Source organism: Emydura macquarii, unplaced genomic scaffold, assembly GCF_026122565.2.
Source record: "Emydura macquarii macquarii isolate MOO-44397 ecotype Brisbane River unplaced genomic scaffold, CSIRO-AGI_Emac_v2 contig_383, whole genome shotgun sequence".
Lineage (NCBI taxonomy): Eukaryota > Metazoa > Chordata > Testudines > Chelidae > Emydura > Emydura macquarii.
The window spans coordinates 5127373-5147952 of record NW_027130520.1 but is presented as its reverse complement, the minus strand read 5'-3'; the positions used below and the strand labels follow the sequence as shown (position 1 = coordinate 5147952).

The window sequence follows — 20580 nt, the reverse complement described above, 5'->3', positions numbered from 1 at the left end:
AGGGGTAATTGATATTTTAAATGGTTTTGAATTAAAAATAATCTGCCTAATAAAGGGTAGTTGGGATTTTTTGCTTGTTTTACATTTCAGCATTGCAGATGATAAACGATTCATGACATATTAAAATACAGATTTGTTGAAATAAGCAACAGCAATGGCTGCTCTGCTTATGACCACTAATTTGTGTTGTCAGCTTGTTAAGATTAATTAAATGTTGTAACTGAATATCTGAAAAAGTTTATTTTTCTATGTCAGACAATCACCACTCTATTTATTTACTATCTAATGTACTTTTCCTTTGGAAAATTACACCCTTAACTATAAAGCAGTTGTGTTATATAGTTACATTTTCCCATGACTTGCTGTATAAAAAAAATAAATAAATAAAAAAAGCAAAATCTTATTTAGTTGCAAAGCAGCTAAGCAAGATCGTATGTTCCCCTAACTTAGGTTTTAATTATTGTCCACTGTGAAAGACTATTTATCGGTAAATCTGTGATGTTGAATAACATGTTATTTTTAACATCTGTTACTGGTACTTAAGTTGTAGCTGAAAAGTATTTGTTGGATTTCTGTTATATAATTTCATGGTTTTGTTTTCTAGCATATTTTTATTAAGAATGCCAAACCCGTCTCTATTTTAAGAGATCTGATCATAGAAGCTATGGAGATAAAGGCAAAGAGACATGAGGAGCTACAAAGGGAACTGGAAGAGGAGGAAGAGAATTCGGTGTGTGTGTGTTTTTTAAAAAATATTTTGTATTTTACATAGTTTTTTTGTAATTTTCTCCACTTACATATATAAATGTTTTGAATCTTTTTACTTGTTCTTCATTATACAGGGTCTGAGATTTCATCTTTATTCACGTTAGTGCAGGCTGTGAAATGTAGACAAGGAGATAACCATATACAATAGAAAAATACATTTGTTCTATGTGTTTCAAACGAATGCATTGCCACATGTGTCATTGGAAGAATCAAGGTCGTACAGGAGTAAGGCTCAGTTAAAAGTTGGTGGCTTGAATCTTAATATGAACCTGACAGTTCTGAATAAATTGAAAAGCATACATTTTGATAGTAATGGACTAAAGAAGTTTTGTTACTTACTCTGGATTTTAGGATGACGATGTGCATATAGTGATATATTCCAGTCAAATAATGGAGAGTGTTTGCTCTGGATCTGGCATAAGATGTGTTCTATGTTTACAAGATGTTTATCTGTTCTAACAACTTCTCAACACTGACTGACAGTATGTGTTTTTAAAATTGGTTAATTTTGGATAGTATTTGTCTAGTCAGTTTTATAAAACAAACAGGGAAGAATGAATTAGTTTTTCTGTGTCAAGAAACAAAATTCCATACCTGGGCATGTGACTTCATATGCAGTTTTTTTGTTTGCTACTTAATTTTTAGGAGGGGAGACTTTATTGGCAGGCTACTGAGCTGATGTTAATTGAGATTCTTACAAGTGGTCCACTAATAACTATATGCTGGAGTAGAATTTCCTTTCATTAAATGATCCTTAAAAAGACACCTTCCTGGTGTAGAACCTCTGTGAGCAAAGGTCCATTCCCCTCTGCTAGCAGCCTGGCTGTGCTGCAGTGTCTGCTTTTAAGCCCTTCGAACTGGAACGGAGTGGGGCTTCCTGGGCCCATAGCTGTTCTTGTACTCCTCTCTCTTCTCTCATCCCAGGAAAAGAAATCTGCATTCTGGTCTTTGGCTCCCAACCTGTCTGCTACTTGGAAGGCATAGGACTGTAAGGCTAAATACCATCTCATAATCTGGGGGTTGGTGTCCCTTATGGAATTTAGCCAGTGGAGAGGTCCATGATCAGTTATCTAGAAGCAGGGGTTTTCCAATAAGTAATATTGCAGTGCTTCTACAGCCCACTTCACTGCCCAGGCCTCTTTTTGTATAGCCGAGTGGGCCATTTCTCTGGGCAACAGTTTCTGGCTAATATAAAGTATCGGGTGTTCCCCCCATCCAAGTCATGGGATAGCACTGCCCCACATCTGAAGTGTCTGCATGGAGTATGAACTGTCATACAAAGTCTGGGTGAAGGAAATGGGTTTTCTGCTCCGAAGGTCTTTTAAGGTTCTGAACTCCTTTACCACCCAGCGGTCTAATGTTATCTGCAGCTTCTGGTGCACTGCATCTCACATCTTCCTGGGCGAGGGATGGTGCTCTCACTGACCCTCTGTTTGGGCTCCATCATGATGTGGTGACAAATCAGATGGGTTCACCCGGGTAATGATGAGAACACAGACAAAAAAGACTGGACCACCTGCAATATTTGAACTCATTGGGATGATTGGAGTCCTGCCCCTAAACGTATTGGGTCTGGATCTTGAGAGAGTCTAGGACCCCAGTGAACACAGGTCAATTCCCCGCTGCTAGCTGCCTGGCTGTGCTGCAGTGCCTCCTTTTAAGCCCTGCAACTGGAGCATGCCCAGCTGGCCCACCAGGGTGGGGTTTCATGGGCCCCAAGCTGTTCTTGTGTCCCTGCCTCCCTCATGTGGGATTTATTCAGCCCATCACAGGCAGATTCTGAAACGTCATCTTAATTTTTTGATGACACCAAAAATAAGTGATTTAAGACTTTCACAAATGTTTTCTGTAGATTCTTTTGATTTTTTCATTATGCTCAGTGGCATGGAACCTAAAATACACACATTACTGTAACCATGTATGTAAGGTTCCTGTCCACAACCCTTATCCTGTACTGTTGAAATCAATGGGAATTTTGCCATTGAATTTGATGGTGCAGGGTGAGGTATAGGTTATAAGCTCTAGAAGGGCATGCAAACTACTGCATGTTTACAGGAAAAGATGATCAGGTGCAATCCTAAAATAATCCAAATCCACTTGTGCAGAAGAGCTGAGAAAGTAGATGAGTGGGCACACTTAGCCAAATGGAGCTGTGCTAGCTTTCCACTGTGCAGGATTGGGCCTTCAGTCAGCTCTTGCTTTTATAAATAAATAGTATGAGTAGTTCTTCACAAGATGTCTATAATATCAAGCTTAAGTTGGTAAGCTATGAAACTAATTACCAAAGCAAAAATTCCATTACTAACTCCATCCTTTCCAGAATTCACCTGTGAGTGTGCCATCACAAGACATGATATTAATCATCAGTGAAGAGTGGACTATGCAGAAGATTGCTTTTCAGGATTCATAATTATGCTTTCCTTTGCTCCAGGGAGCTTTCTCTGCAAAATTATTTTCCTTCCACATTCTCATTTTCTTACCAGTCCTTTTCTAAATACAGCAGTGGTGTGTACACATAAATGCATGCATGCGCACACATGCTTAGGCGCCCCTTGAAGTACCGCGCTCATACCGCTTTATATGAGGCACCGTCGACCCTACGGGCCCTCAGTTCCTTCTTTCTGCCGGCTTAGGGCCGGACCATGTCCGGCTCACTTGGTTTCAAGTCTTGCGCCACTTGCGGCAAGCCGCTTCCCGTGACCCTCATGATTGCTGCCTCAAGTGCCTGGGAGAGCAGCATAGGAGGGACAAGTGCAAGATTTGTAAAGCCTTCAAGCCGAGGACTCAGAAAGAGTGGGATATTTGGCTGAAGGCTATTCTGATGGAGGCGGCGCTCCGACCGGCCTCCAAACCACTGTGTTCCACCTCAGCTCTGAGCGTCTCCTCAGTGCAGAGTGCTCCACCGCCACCGGAGTCGACTCGATGCCGCCTATCTCCAGTGCCCAAGAAGAAACAACGCCAGGGCGCGGTGCGCTCATGCTCCCCTGCACCACCTGCATGGCTGGGGTCGAGCGAAGAGATGCACCAGCCATAGCCCATTGAGCCTGCTCCAAGACCTGCATCTCCATGCAGGGAGCCTCTCCCGACTCCTGGGGGTGGGGGAGCGCCCCTGTAAGGACCGTTGACACTGGAAGCTTTCCACGCAGCATGGGCCTCAATGGCCATGCCCACACCTCTGTCCCCCCCTCGGCTGAGGATGTGAGGACTGGTGTCCCGGGGTAAACCCGTGCTGGGTGCCCCCAGTGGATGATCGAGACCCCCATCAGGGGAGAAGTCTCCCACTAGATGGCCACGGAAGGTAGAGCACGGCGGCTCCCATTGCAGCTCCAACTCGGAGTCATCGAGCTCGTCCTCCCTGCGGCACTGAGGTTGGTCCCCAGCACCAGAGGCATTGTGCTCGAGGGGGCACTGCTCCAAGTCCGCCTCATGCAGTGCGCGTAGCTCCCGCTCCCGCACCCTGGCACCGAGCCCTTCGCCACCAGATGACCGAACCCTATCTTCGGCACAGAGCCCAGCATGGAGCCCGGCACCGAAAGACCTGGCCACCTCGACCTGTCGCAGATCTCGATCTTTGGGGTCAGGCTCGGCACTGAGATGCCATGGTTGGCACCGTTCCCGGTCCCTGAAGGGAAAGCAGCACCGAAAGTCCGCGGTGCTGAGACAGAGGGCGTCGTCATTGTCCAGCTCGTCGGGGCACCCGTCTTCCCATCAGCACCACTCACGGCAGCACCAACGCTCTTCTACTTCATTGGGGTCATCGAGAGGCCGGTCCCCGACTAAGACCAGTAAAAGCCACAGGCGTTGTCACCGGTCCAGCGGCTCCGGGTCCCGTAAAAACAAGGGCACCCGCCGCCTTCATGACGCTCCACAGCTGGTACCAATGCCGGCACCGGGGTGGCCACAAGGGCCCTGGCAGTGGCCTCATTGGGGCACAGATAGGACCAGGGGACTGTGTCAATCCCATCCTCCATGGCGCAGCCGGTGCCCCCCCACCAAGTCAACAGGCTAAGGGCCATTCCTCGGAGGAGGAATCAGACCCTGAGGAGGGACCCTCCACGGGGCCCCCTCAACAATACTCCTCCTCTTTCCCAGATGAGGCGGCCACCAGAGACCTCAGGGTGCCCCTCCCAGACTTCAGGGCGCACCTTCAGCTCCTGAAAAGGGTGGCTTCTAACCTAAACCTAGAACTCAAGGAGCTCTCGGAGGAGGAGGATCCCTGGTTCAGGGTTGTTGGGTCAGCGGGACCATCAAGGGTGGCCCTACCCATACATGAGAGGGTCCTTAAGCTGGCCAAGGCCCTCTGGCAAACCCCTGCCTTGGTTGCCCCCACATCCAAGGGCGCCGAGAAAAAATACTATGTCCCGGCAGAGGGGTTTGAATTTTTGTATACACACCCGGCCCCAGGGACTCTGGTGGTTGATGCGGCCAACCAGAGGGACAGGCAAGGTGGCCCAGGCACCATGCTGAAGAACAAGGATAACAAGAAACTTGACTTGTTAGGGCATAAAGTATACTCCACTGGGGCTTTGCAGCTCTGTATTGTGAACCACCAGGCCCTCCTAGGGAGGTACAATCTTAACCTTTGGGAGTCCATGATGTGTTTCGCAGAGGGGTTGCCCCAGGACCAGGCGGCGGACTTACCACGGTACTGGAAGAAGGCATCACTGTGGCAGGGGCAGCGTTGCAAACCACTAGTGATGCTGCGGACACCGCTAGCAGAGCCATGGCCTCTGCAATAGCCATGAGGCGGTGTTTGTGGCTGCAGTCATCAGGGCTGGCCCAAGAGGTGCAGCAATCTATACAGGACCTGCCCTTCGACGGGGCGGGCCTGTTCTCGGAGAAAACCGACGAGAAGCTGCACGCTCTGAAGGATTCGTGAGCTACGCTCCGTTCCTTGGGACTCTACATTCTCCAGGCCTCGAGGCGTCAGTCTCGGCCGCAGTCCCAACGCCAGGCACAGCCACCCCCTAGGCCATCACCTAGACCCTCTCGGCCCAGTAGACAGGAGCAGCGGGTTCGGACGACGCAACCTCTCTGGCTTGTCCGCAGCCCCCCAGCAAGGACCCTCTAAGGGGGCCAACCACAAAAAACAATTTTGATGGTGTGCCCGAGAGTGGCATCACTACCTCTCTCCCGGATCCACTCCTTCCGTTTGCAGACAGGCTAAGACCCTTCTACGCCAAGTGGCAGAATATCACCTCGGACCGTTGGGTCTTCGGCGTAGTTCTCAGGGGATATGCCCTCCAGTTCATGGCCTTCTCCCCGGACTCCCCCCTCACCCCACCCCCCACACACACCTCGTCCCTCTTCAGGGACCCCTCTCACAAGCAACTCCTTTTGCAGGAGGTGAATATCCTCCTCCTCCTAGGGGTGGTGGAAGTGGTTCCTCCACAAGAAATAGGGAGGAGTTTTTACTCCAGGAACTTTCTCATCCCCAAAGCAAAAGAGGGCCTGAGACCCATATTAGATCTACGCCGACTAAACAAATTTATCAAGCGTCTCAGGTTCCGCATGGTCTCTCTAGCCTCCATTATCCCTGCTCTGGATCCAGGAGACTGGTATGCCACTCTCGATTTGAAGGATGAGTACTTCCATATTTCCATCCTTCCCAGCCACAGGCGCTTCCTCAGGTTTATGCTAGCTGGCTGCCATTACCAATTCTCGGCCCTGCCCTTTGACCTCTCGTCCGCCCCCAGGGTATTTATCAAGTGCATGGCGATAGTGGTGGCCCATTTGCGCCGCAGAGGGGTGCAGATCTTCCTGTACCTGGACGACTGGCTGATCAGGGGTAAGTCCAGGTCCCACGTTTGGAACAGCCTATCCCGACATGCACCAGATTGGGGCTGCTCATAAATGAGCAGAAGTCCACTCTTACCCCGGTACAATGCATAGAATTCATTGGGGCCATCCTGGACGCTACCCAGGCCAGAGCCTTCCTCCCGCAGCCTCGGTTCAAGGCTATGGCCGCGATAATCGCCAGCTACACAGGTGCCCCACGACGACAGCCAGGCACTGCCTACAGCTGTTAGGGCACATGGCGGCCTGCACGTATGTGGTGAGGCTGGCTCGCCTCAAACTCAGGCCTCTCCAGGCATGGTTAGCCTCATTGTATGCACCGATCAGACACCCCTTGAACAGGGTGGTCACGGTTCCCCCAGGGGTCCAAGCCTCCCTGAACTGGTGGAGAACTCCCGGGGAGGTGTTGAGAGGGGTCCCTTTCCGGGATCTGGCCCCATCGGTCACCCTAATCACAGACGCTTCGGACGGGGGGTGAGGGGCCCACATCAGTACTGACCTGAGCACCCAGGGGCTGATAATTATTTTTATCAGAATTGCTAATGTATTATGTTTGTTACTATAACAAGTACATTTATTGCTGATGGAAACTGTTTGTACTCTGATTCTGTCTATGCTGCTCGGAAAACTAAAGTCCTAAATAATAAATAGCTTGAGCACTGAAAAAAGTGGTGTAGTGCAGATTAAATTCTTATCGTGAATAAACATTTAAATTAATCCAACTAAATTTTAAACAATAGTTTCATTTTCAACCAGTTTTGTAGTAGTGTGATATAAATAGTTTTTATTTTATAACATTGTATAAAGTAAATTGTTCTGAACTAGTTTTAATAATCACTCATTCTTGATGTGGATTTCCCTTGTGTTGCCATTACATCTTATAAACAATCAGTCATCATAAGAAATGCCAGCTTTTATGTGGGAAGTGAAACCAAGGTTTTGCTCACTTGTGGTCATTAAAGATTCCAGTATACTTTTCATAAGAGTACAGAATTAACTTTGGTGTCCAGGACCAATTCCTTGTTGGGTAATTATATGCTACCTACATACATTTCTTTTGCATGTTTAATTGGAAAAGATCTTCTTTGCTTCATTGCCTAAATTATTAAGGGCTAGATTGAGAAGGGTGAGAAGGCACAGAGCCAAACAAGGGGTGGACTCCACTGAAGGCTCGGATCCTTTCCTGTTTAACTCTTGCTCTGAGGGAGGGAAGAGGATAGGTACCAGCAGCATATTATGACATCCCTTGTGCCAATTTAGCTATTTTGGCAGGTGCATTTGAGGGAAGGCACAATTAATACTTCTGCTATTTCAGGGCCACTTGCTTTGGGTGAGGAGAGGGCAAGTGGCTATTGTGTGCCCAGTTACCCCTCCATACCCAGACCCAAGGTCCAGGTAACTTGTGCAGGCATACACAATTTCTTATTTCCTTACTTCTCTGTGAGAGCATGTAGTCCAAGTGATAACCTAGCCCTAAATTATTTAACATGTGAAGGTGCCTGCACTTCATGATCCCTATGTATAGCTTGTATATATGTGCATATTCCAAAGTCCTTTACAGATTTCATATGTCAGTGTACCACTGAAATGCAGCCACTGTTGAGTTGGAGAGTGACAACCAACTAGTATGTAGCACACTGCACAATACTATAGGGAAGATAAATTTTGGTAGGGACATCAAGGCAAAGTCTCATACTTGCAGAAAGTACCGTGGAATCTTCAAGTCCAGATTTCAACCTACATATGTGAAGGTGTGTGCAGGTTTTGAAATATGGGCTTGCATGCTTATCCAGAGCAGAGAGGATGTTAGTTTTAAGATCTTATTTTTTCTCACAGTAAGTTGCATGGAGCTCAGTTTGTCTCTCTTGAAAAGAGGAAGGGTGAGTTACTATCTAGGCAATGTAAAAATGTCATGCATAGGGCTTGGGTCTGCTATGCCAACTTCTCAGGCTACTATATATATAATAGTGCTTTGGGATCCTTCAAGGTGAAAGGCACCAAATAATATAAATGTAAGATTCTTAGCATTTGTTAGAAACCCAGACTTAACTTACTATTTGGTTTCAAATATACCTAATGTTAATGAATAACTTTAAAGTTAACTAGTGATATATAGTAGTACACTATCAAAAGTAACTTTACCTAGTAACTCAAAAGCTCCTTGGAGCAGGTGGACTTCATTTATATGGTTTATTTTACCGTTTCAACAGGGCTGTGTACACCCATGGTACTGTATGAATAACATAATTGACTGAAATAACCAGTTTGTGGCATGACATGGTATCTTTTGCTATAACATCAAGAAACTGGAACTTTAATTTATGTGCACAGTGTACAAACATATTGTTTATACTTTTTCTGTTTGCACACATTTCATCTATATAAGGAGAGGGAATTTTTTTTAGAACGGGGTTAGATACAAAGATTGCACAACTGCATGTTTAATTTTCAGAACCTGTACCATTCTATTTTCCGCAGGTGTGGAAGAGTCACATCTTGTCCACCTTCTTGTAAGCATCTTGTGATGGGGACACAATTTGTAGTAAACATTTTCATATATGTGCTTTTCAAAAACCTGACACTCCACACCTGTAGCCTGGATGGCTGTTATTAACAACTAGCTTTGCCTGTCTTGAATTACAGAATGTGACTGGACATTGTGCACTGTGAATTGATTTTATGCATGTTACAGGAACTGCTTGTGTGATGAGAATGCATTCTGACAAACTGACATGTTTTGATAGGTGCTGAGGTAATGGTACAGATTTTTTTAATTAAGCAAAAATTGCAAGCTGAGTACTTTACAGAAGGTTAATCCCAATATCAAAGTTTAAATGTTAGTTTAAGCATTACTAAACATGACCAATCTATTCTCTTCTGCATTTTTTGAAGTGTGATGTGAATTTGATTCTGAGGTCAGGCAGCTGTATTATGGGAATGTAAAGTAACTCGTTGCCTGGCAGCTCACAAAAAACATACCTAAATATTTATTTAAAGGGATCTTTAAAGAAATGAACTAATAATCAACTCTTAGTATATGTTTTCTGTTTCCTTTAAATGTCTCCATTATTTGAAGGCTGTTTAAACTATTCTAGAGGACTAATTCAAACTAATTTTACTTTTGTAAATGACTGATAACAAAATCAGCCATTGCCTTACCTATACAGTATGCCTCCTTTTATCCTAATGCATCCTTATAATTAAATTTCCTTTTGTTACAGTTATATTAGTGCTCAGAAAATGGTGCCAGAATTTGAAATTTAGCATATAATTGCTGTAATTCCTCCTTTTTATGGCATTATCTTTTTAAAGTAAAAGTAAATTGCAGTGTATCTTTTAGTTAATAATGTATTTTTGTAGCACTTAATATGCACAGCAAGGCAGTATTGATTATGTTGCTGGACGTTTTTATATTTACAACATACATTGAAAAATGCATATAGTTTGCTGGAAAAGAAAAATAATATAATTCAGTTTTGCATGGCAGATACTTAATAATGCCTTCATCTTTCATCCGACTTTCAAACCATCCTTAATAATAGCAAAGCGGACTCCAGTAGGAAATGCTATTCAACAAGGTGGAAGCATTGTTTCATCTGGACACAGCAGAAACATGTGTTTCCTGAGTCAGCAAAGTCCTCATTTTGGACTATTTTTCTCTCAAAACAGCTGGGCTTTCACTCAGTCCTATACAAGTCCACTTGGCAGTAGTCAGTGCATGCCATCCAGCATTGGATGGTTATTCAGTTTTTACTCATCTGTTGACTAGCAGATTCTTACAGTACAAGATTTAAGTTCCAATGACCTTCCTTTAAGGGCCTACTCAGAACATGCCCATGAGTAAAGAAACCTACTTATCATTGGGACATAAAATCTTGTATTTTTGGCACTCACTAAGCCTCCCTTTGAACCATTAGCTACATGTTCCATGTCTCACTTATCAATGAAAGTTGCATTCCTTGTGGCCATCAATTAAGCTAAAAGGGTGGGTGAACTGGGAGCGCTAATTGCAGATCCACCATATGCTATATTCCATAAGGTCCTAGTCTCTACGACTAAATCTGAAATTCACCCCAAAATAGTTTCGACATTTCTCATAAACCAATCAATCCACTTAACCTGTGTTTTTCCTGAAACTGCATGCATCAGAAGAGGAGATTTTACTCCCTCGACATATAATGCACTCACTCCTTCTACCTGACAAGGACAAAACAAATTTAAAAATCACCTAGATTGTTTCTCACTATAACAGAATGAGTCTGAAGTCAAGCATCCCAGAGGATCTCTAAGTAGATCTTGGTCTGTATCCTGCTTTGTTGCCAGATGTTGCATCTTCCTTTGCCTCATAGGGTGTGGGGTTATTTCGCAAGAGCACAAGCATCTTCAGTGGCCTAGCTTCAGGAAGTACCTTTACTGCACATTCAGAGCAGCTAAGTGGAGTTCGATCCATGTATTTGCTTGATACTCTGCCGTAATGCAGAACTCCTCTGCCGACGCATCCTGAGGGGCAGTGATTCTCCAAATGGCTCTGCCATCTGCATCCTCACACCCTGCTCCTACTTGGGTACTGCTTCTCAGTTACTCACAGTGGAATACAGTACTCAAAGTAGAAGAGGAAGTTACTTATCTTGTGATGACTGGAGATTCTTTTGTGGTCTATGTGTGTATTCCACTACCCACCTTCTTCCCCTCTGCTTCAGATCTTTACTGGATTTGGGACAGAGAAGGAATTGGAGAGGTGATAGGTTCACTCTCCCCCTTTATGCCTTCATTGGGAAGCACAGGGAGAGCCAGAGTGCACATGTGGACCAACAGACACCACTTGCAAAAATTCTCTGACTCCATGCGCATGGACAGCATTCACACACTCACAGTGGAATACAGATAGGGACCACACATTTTGAAGAATCTTCAGTTACCACAAGGTAACTTTGTATCTTAACTGTGTGTAAGTTCACTGAAGTCAATGGGACTTCACCCAGGTTTAAATTTAAGTGTTATTATGTGCTTTGCTGAATCAGGATTTATAGATATTATGGAACTTTTTCAGACCTTCATACTTTCCCAAAGTATATTATGTGTTTATGAAGCTTTTTCAAAAAGATAGCTGTGACTACCACCACATTTTTCCAAGGTGATGATGAGGTGTTAATAGTAAATGAAATTATTTTATAGGATACTAAATTTTGTCAGCATGTAAATTTTCACTTAATGTACTGCAGTCTAGTTACCTGTCTTTGGTGCCCTCTAGTGTTTTTTTTTAAATATACAAAGTATAGTTAAATAATTTTAAAGGTAAACTGTTTGTTTTATTGTGTTTCTACAAGTCAAAATCAGTCTTAATCCCTTGACTTTCTGTTGTCTGTTTACAAAATTTGTAAAAGGAAAGCTATTATTAATTATATAGTTCTTAAACTCAATTGTACTTAATGCTGTAACTCATTCAGTATGCAAGTTCATCTCGTCTTTGAAAATGTTTTAACATTTACCAAGGGCTTGCGGAGCCCTATAATATCTTTCCTGCAACTGTGTAGTTTGTGATGTCTTGCATGTGCTTTTCGTTGTTGCCATTTTGGGCTGTCTGTCTTGATAAGCAGGTCTCTGTGGCCGTCTTTCATGCTTAAAAGCTTTATTTTGGTTATAAAATCCTTATCTGAGCATTGATAGAGGGATGAGGATCTAAAATGACAGCCATGTAGTGCCATAGGATATTGAAAAAGTCTGCAGTTAAACCCACAGTTTCTACAATTGACAGTAAGTACTATGTCACACCAGAATAAGTTAGATATCTTTCTCTCATAGCCTTATGTTGGTGTTTCTGATATACCCTAAATACAACCAAGTACAAAAGAGTCTGATTACATTTGTCTATAAAAAATATAGTAGTCTGTCATTCCTTATTCAGCTGTTATTTTACTCTGTTCTTCAATCTTTCCTGTTGTTATCTGTTCATGAGGAATGGTCTGAGGATGAAGTGTCACCCTTGACACCTGTTATATTTACTATTTTAAATTTAAGTCATACTTGTTTTAATTAATATTTTGTCATTTAATGGTAATGGTAACTATATTTAAGTGGCTTAAATATTCAGAGCACCTAAGGCCAAATAAGCTATTACCTACATATTTAATATCTGTGAAAAATGCTGGAATGGAGACTCTGGAAACGGATGTCCTGGTTTAATCCACAAAACAGATTTTTTAAAAAACCCCAAAAAACACTACAGGCAGAAGCAGTAGTAGTTTCATACCACTGTCCAGAAGAACCGTGTATCAACTCTGATCTAGAGAAAGTACTTTTCAGGCCAGATGGTTGTTAAATCTCCTTGGCTATTCAATCCTGGGTCTCTTCAGAGACTGACAATTATTGCTAGTGCTAGTGAGGTTTCTGTGCTGTGCAAGGTACTAGGTAACAACCAGCTGGTAAACCTCTGAACAACTGTTAGATGGTAATGACTTTCAGTAACTACTGATCTTGACCATTTGAACTGGTGACATAGATGGAAATGAATGACTTTATTTCCTGTTGCCAGGCTGATTGTTGATGTTATTAAGTTGTTTCATCATGGCAACTTTTTTAATTAAAAACGACGATAAAATTTTTTAAAGAAAGTTTAAAACCGATCCTTCAGGCAGTAAGAGCAGCTGCAGAAGCAGACAAAGCTGGGGCCCTCTGGACATTCAAGGAACTTTTTCTACAGTTTTGACAGGACTTTCTATGCCATATGCTGGTTGGCTATTTGCTCCAACCCTCTCCTTCTTTCACAATCTCTTCTCCAGAACTTCACTCCACATCTGACTCTCTTACCCTCTTCTCTGTCCTGTTTCCTTCACTCCACCCTGCCTTTCAGTGTCTCCTCTCCCTTAATTTTTCTTTCCATTTAGCTTATCCACTCCTAACTAACCAAATAAATATTGTAAGACTAACTAAATCCACCAAATGAATATACTGTAGGACCAACATGACATTTGCTGCCATCATATCATTCACTCTGCTTGTGTGTTCTACCCATTTCCCCACCCTGTGTCAGTCTTGTCTACTTAGTTTGTAAGCTGTTCAGGGCAGGGACTGTCAGCTACTCTGTTTGTGCAGACTTGCACAGAGTGGCCCCATTCTTGGTTGGTATTTAGACATTATCATAATAAATATGATGAATATATGTATTTATAAATGTTTTACACTGTTTGGACTGTTTCCAGTTATTGTAGGTATAGGGGTTCAGATATTAGGTACTACTATTAATATTGGTCAAGCAAATTAATAAGACAAACAACTTTGCTCCCCACCTTAATTGCAGAGGTTAACCTAGATTCTAAAGGAAAATCTTGTTTACAACATTTACCAGAATAAATAGGACTACATCCACACTCACGCTGTAAGTTTGGATCAAAAAGAGTGAGGAGGGAATAGTTAATTTGGCTACTTTGGGTTCAGGAAGAATGTGTTGGGCACATTACCTTAATGAACTATGTAGTTAATTTATCTATATTCTACACATATATAACCTCCTTCTTCTTTCTTTATATATATTGCAATAATGCCTAAGGATCCATTAAGGATCAGCACTCCATTGTGCTAGGTGCTGTACAAACACAGAACAAAAAGAGCATACATTCTAAGTAACTTAGTTGAAAAGGAAAAAAATCTTCCGGTAACCTGTAGACAAAATTATTTCAATGGGAGTTAACTTTAGCTCAGGGGTCCCCAGACTACAGCCGGTGGGACGCCTCTGGCCAACTGACACATTTTGACTGGCCCGCTCTCCCCCTCCTGGCTCCGCCCCTCTCCCACGTGGGCCCAGCATGTCACTCCCAGTCCCAAGCAGTGCCGCGTGGCGGCCGCTCCCCCCTCCTGGCCCCACCCCTCTCCCACGTGATGTGGGCCCAGTGCTCCGGCCCACCATTAGAGCAAGACGGAGGGATGTGGCCCTGGCAGCTGAAAGTTTGGGGACCCCTGATTTAGCTTCTTATTTTTACCACCAGGAGGCACACTATTAAAATCATAGAATCATAGAATCATAGAATATTAGAGTTGGAAGGGACCTCAGGAGGTCATCTAGTCCAACCCCCTGCTCAAAGCAGGACTAACCTCTGCTATATCATCCCAACCAGGGCTTTGTCAAGCCGCAGCTTAAAAACCTCTAAGGATGGAGATTCCACCACCTCCCTAGGTAACCCATTCCAGTGCTTCACCACCCTCCTAGTAATATTCTTATCTATGTTGTGGCACAATCTTTCTAATGCTGTCACTATAAATTATCTGTATCTTTGGAAATACCCTCCAAATTGTTGAAGGCAGAGGAATAAAGATACTATTATGGAATGCAGATTACACTTAAGAAAATTTTCAAAAAGAAAACAAGTGAAGTATTTTTATTTAAAAAACAAAGTTTTAGAATTTTTTTCATCCTCAAGAAATAATTGTTTACTTGCTGTCTACACTAGAATTTATTTCTTAATCACCACTATTTAGGTTAGTGCTATGGCTGCAACACATCACGCTGTTAGCAGAAGGCCCTGAATTGGAATGAGATCTCTCACTTCCGAGACTGGAGATTTGCTTATTTTATAGTAGTTCATCTTCAGGAGACAGGGTGATGATATTGCTAACAAAAACTCTCCGTGTCAGCTCATGCTAGCCTATTACTTGATAAGCAGTAGAATGTAACACATGAGTGCTATATTTTGCTGTCATAGTTGGAAGGATAGTTAACATGATGGCAGTCAATAAAGGGAAAGGAACTGGTCCACAGAGATGTGGCTCAGTACTTGATTATGCTAGGCACTGTAGAAACACAGAACATAATTCTGAGGGCAGAATATTATTTAAGTATTTTCTTTTTTCACTTACAAATACCATTTCTTATTTTGCAAACTTAACTTTTTGTTTTGTTTTGTCTTGTCATGTGCAGCCCCATACATATGGTCTGTGCCTAACAAATACTATTACTACATTTTCTCTTCTCAGGAAAAAACATGTTTCACGGGACAGTCCTTTATGTTGACATGCATAGCTCCAATTAGTGGTATTTGGCTCCTTCATTAGGAATTGTTCTGTGGTGACTATTCCTGAACTCAAATGATGTTATGCCACAACATAGGCATATTTGACTGATCTATATTTTCCACAAAGAGAACTGAAAATCAAAGGATAGCATTAGCATTTAAAAGGATGTGATTGAAATTAGAGAGTCTTCACATAAACAGATATTTTATGGCTTTGTCAAAGGCTTGACAAAGCCCTGGCTGGGATGATTTAGTTGGGGTTGGTCCTGCATTGAGCAGAGGGTTAGACTAGATGATCTCCAGAGGTCCCTTCCATCCCTAATCTTCTATGATTCTTCTGCATAAGCAGCAAGAAGCATATTTGAGCTCTTAGATTTTTTGTAGATAGTAAATTTTCTCATGTAGTGAAACTTAATGCACAGTACATCATGTTATCCTTTAAATTGCTATGATGTTGTGCACATATTCTAAATCTGACTTCAGAAAAAGAGTAGGATTTCCTAATAATGTTTTCAAATATTTGTATTCCATATGGATTTTATGAATCATAAACTGGATTATCATCAGTTCTCTGTTTTACATTCCTGACACATTACTGCCACTGATTGAAAATGCTATTGTATTGCTGAAATTATTTCTTTTCTACAGTGTTGAAGCATCTGCTCAGCAGATATTTTTCTACAAAGTATCAACATGTTTTCTTCTTGCCCTTTTATCATGAAAGAGGCTTTAAAAAATAAATACATACAAATAAGCCAAGTTGGCCCTTCTGTTCTTGAGGTGGACTCTTGAAACAGTTGTTAAGGACCATCTAACCCTCAAACTTAACTGACTCCTGTCCCTTGAGATCACACACTATACATAGTACTGGCCTTGGAATTTAGAGGAAGATAATCAACATAGCTGTTTGAGGTCTATTACAGGGTAACTGGCCCTTTTTATATAAAAGGGAATAGAGAGATAGGAACCACAATAGACTAAATGGGACCTAAAGGCCAACTTTGCAAACAAGACACATGTTTGAAAACAACAATATGTTTCTCAATTTAAACATGGCAGAAGTCTAAAAAAAATTAAAAGTAATTTAAAAAAAAGTCAGCTGAAGTTGCAAAATTAATTAAATAAGGCACATAAACTATTACTTTTGACGTATTTATTTAAATGTTTTGCTGCAAATAATTCTGAATAAATGTTTGTTTGCAGGATGAAGATGAGCTAGACTCCCACACCATGGTGAAAACTAATTCAGAGAGTGCTAGCACAATGAGGGCCACGAGCACAATGAGTGAAGGTGCTCAGACGATGATTGAACATAATAGTACCATGTTAGAATCAGACTTAGGGACTATGGTGATAAACAGCGATGATGATGATGATGATGAAGAAGATGGGACCATGAAAAGTATGTTAATTATTTATTTCCTTTTTCTATTAAGAATTATTTTTCCTATTGCACAAGAGAGTATAACATTATAATATCAACATTTAAACACTTGTAAATAATGCATGTAACGTGGTTCTTATAAACTGTGTCTTGCTCTTTCTTTCATATCCCATATTTGTTTGGATGAATTTCTTGCTTTTAAACTGAAATGTATGAGATAAAGCTAATAAATAAGATGCCGATCCTGAAATTTGATCCATGCAGAAGAATCCTCTTTGCCTGTGTATGGGCTCATTGACTTCAGTGGGACTCTGTATGGATGCAGTAGTCTATCTGCACAGATCCAGTTGCAGGATTGGGGTATGCTTTTTTTTGGTGTTGAGTAGCCACAAATTATTGGGGCCAATTAGTATATTTTATATAAGTATTGTCATTTTTCGTTGACAGACAGATTCCAGTTGACTTTACTGGGCTTCAGACCATGCCCTAAAAGAGTAGAAAAATTGAAAAATTATTTTATTTTTTTTTACAGCAAAATTATAAAATATGATACAGTCTTTGTAATCTGCCCTTGTTAAACGGTGACTTTATAACACATTCTCATACCCTTACTCATGTTGTGTATCACCTTACTCCACAAGAACATCTGTTTACTGTAGCAGGACTATGTTTAATAAGGTACAATTCAACATATGTAAGGGTATCTGAATCTGTCCATAAGTTACTGAATCTGTGAGGTGCTGAGCACTTTCATCTTCCAATAACTTCAGGCATATGTTAAATGACTTTGCTAGGAGTTGAAGTTGCTCAGAACCATGCAAGAGGAATTTCACACTTGTAAGGATTGGACCCTACTGTGGCAGAATGGAAAGAAAATTTATAATGGGTAAGAACCTTGTGTTAAGACTAAAAAATAACGCAAGAGTCTGGTTAGCTGAAAGGAATGATCATATAACACTGTAGAGTGTTTTATATTAAGTGTGAAGTTGGGTGTATGTTGAAAAAACTGTTGCAACTTGTGCAAGTTTGGTTGGAATCTCAAGGCAGGATTACATTTTATTTATTTGTGATGTAGCATACAGTAGACAAGATTTTTTTTGTCTTCAAATGTAACATAATAAACAGTCCTATTGATGAGTGATGAGTTTAAGTAGGATGATTCACCCCATAAAACATGTAGTACATGTTTTAATTTGTTTTGATGCTGAAATAGTATTTGCTTTATAAAGTATGAGAATAATAGAGAGGCTTAGTATAAGCAATCCTGAACTAATCAAATTTAACATGTTAAGGAATAGAATAGTAATAAGTATAACGGTACCAGACAATAAAAAAAGCAAATTTGACGGCGCAAAGGAAAATCTTGACTAAATTCTTGTGTATAGAAATGTTACAAAGTAAAGATCCTTTTTAGGAAAAAATTGATATGAGACCTTCCAAAGCTTGCAAGGCTCAGAAATCCATGGACACAGCTGATCACCCTGCCCAAAAGTAAAGGACAGCGTGGTGTGCAAAACCAAAAACATCCCCCAAGATCTGTGCTGAGAATTGTGGAATTATAAATGAGTTCCTCCCCTCGTATGTGCTGAAGTTCCTAATCCATGCTCAAGTCCTCTTTCTGCCGCTGGAGACATGTAGTCTGCAAAAGTTACTCCAATCCTAGTTTTGAAATAATCCCAGTAGCAGACTGATGGTTTATGTCTAACTGGCAGTTGGCAGGAAGGATTCTTAGCCCTACTGGTAGCTTCCACTTTAACAGTCTTTTTCAGGCTTCTGTGGCCTTCCTGAACCTCTGATCACTGGCTTTTAAATGGCAAAGGGGGGAATAGAATCTGAGATTCCTCTTCTCCTTGGATGACAGCTTTGTTTTGGGATTGTGAGCCGAAAGAAGCAGTCCTGGACTTCATGGTCCCATTCCCTGGCTGACTGCAGTGCAGGGTTATTCCTATGTCACATTGTTTGTGATCCTCACCCCTACCCCAACCCATTCAGAAAAAGGGAAGGCTTGGGAGACTGCTCATTGTCAATTAGGAGATTACTTAGCTACTTCCAAAGAGGAAGTTCTTACTAGGACTACGGTGCAGCTGCATTGTTTGGGAAGAATGCGACTCCTCTGCAACTTGCACTCTTGAAGACAAATGTGGACTGGAGGGATCCTTAAGAATGTAAATGATGTTCAGAGGTTTCTGCAGAATGCCATAATTAATGCAAAACAGACTTCCATTCCATTAAAAAAAGTGAGAAACAAGTCTAATGGGCCTTTATGCGGGGCTGTTCAAGGGGTTTATAGGAAAGATATTATACATGAAAAAGAGAAGTGGCAGGCATGCACCCTGGTTCGCCTTGTGCCTCTGACCAAGGTGATGAGAAGCAAGGTGGACTGACCACCTCTTCAGTTCCTTCTCACCACCACATGGTCCAGGTTGGAACCTTTAGGGTCCTCAGCTCTGATGTCGTTCTGAAAAACAATATTAATTCAGTTGTATATAGTTCATAGTTTTAATAGTTCTTAATAACTTGTATACATTTAGTCCTTTTGATAGTTATTGTACCTTTTAGAGTTAGATTAGGCTATGTAGGATTCTCCTCCCGTTTCCCTTGTACCCCATCCGCGTACTGGACTATGTCCAGAATTCCAGGCTTCAAACTCTGCGCCTCCTGCCCATAATTTTTTTTGGTCAACGACAATCATTAATGCTGCCTCTACTCCCTGGGAGAAGCTCACATTGTGGCTCAGTGGACATAGACTGGCATAGTATTTGCCAGTCCTTCCCTACCCATACCAGAGGAGAGCCTCTGTAAGTATCTCATAGAGATGATCATGAGACCCCAAATGGACCCAGGCCTGGAATCTCCCAGTACATTGGCCTGAATCAGCAAGGAGTGCACCTACTGCTGCAAAGTCTGACTCTGGTGCTGGAGAATCCATCCCCATAGACCCCACAGTGGAGCCTAGTCGGGAAGTAAAGAAGCATTCTCATAATCATGGCACCAAGTCTCCCTCTATGTCAAAGAAATCTGACGTGCCTGCAAGCAAATCCACTGGCTCAGCCCATGAGGACTTAGGATGTACTAAGTGCCATGGGCTTGACAAGAAAGCACAGAACATCAGGCTGCTCAGACAGACAGTTCTCTGTAGGTACCACCATCCCCAGCTCCTCATAAGACCTGAGGCTCTCTGATACCGGTGAAGACTGATCATCACCAGATACTATCATCATCACTGGCCCGAACAAAAAGAATCCCCCTTACAACTGGGAGATCAGGATCCTTGGCCGCATCACAGAACATTTTTGTTCTCCTGAATGCAGAATCCTCCACTCCATTGGGACTCTGTGTTTCCAGGGAGCTCGTCTCCTCCAAGAAACCTGCCTGTGGGATGGAGCTTATCATCCCCCCCCATACACAACTCACTCCTCTCCAATGGCCCCAGTGGTACTTCCACTGGAAATTGAGTCAGCCTTTTCCTCTTTGGGAGATTTGGAACCATCAGAGGAAATGCTCCTTCTGTACCACCCTTATCCATTTTCCAGAGGACCCACACAGCCCTGGAACTAACTGCTGCCTCATCTGACTCAGAGTCACTGGTACCCCATGCCATGGGGACCCTTATGACACCTACTGGCC

The 20580-nt window shown here is 42.4% G+C and overlaps 1 protein-coding gene across 4 annotated transcripts in view; it reads left to right on the top strand.

Annotated features, from left to right (window-relative positions):
- The window catches only part of STK3 (serine/threonine kinase 3), a 269719-nt gene that overhangs the window by 134429 nt on the left and 114710 nt on the right, over positions 1-20580 (top strand). For all 4 annotated transcript variants that reach the window (XM_067537086.1, XM_067537107.1, XM_067537093.1 and 1 more), the window contains 2 exons: positions 605-730; positions 16773-16971. In XM_067537086.1, coding sequence (XP_067393187.1) covers positions 605-730; positions 16773-16971 — 325 coding nt within the window. The remainder of the gene's footprint in view (positions 1-604; positions 731-16772; positions 16972-20580) is intronic.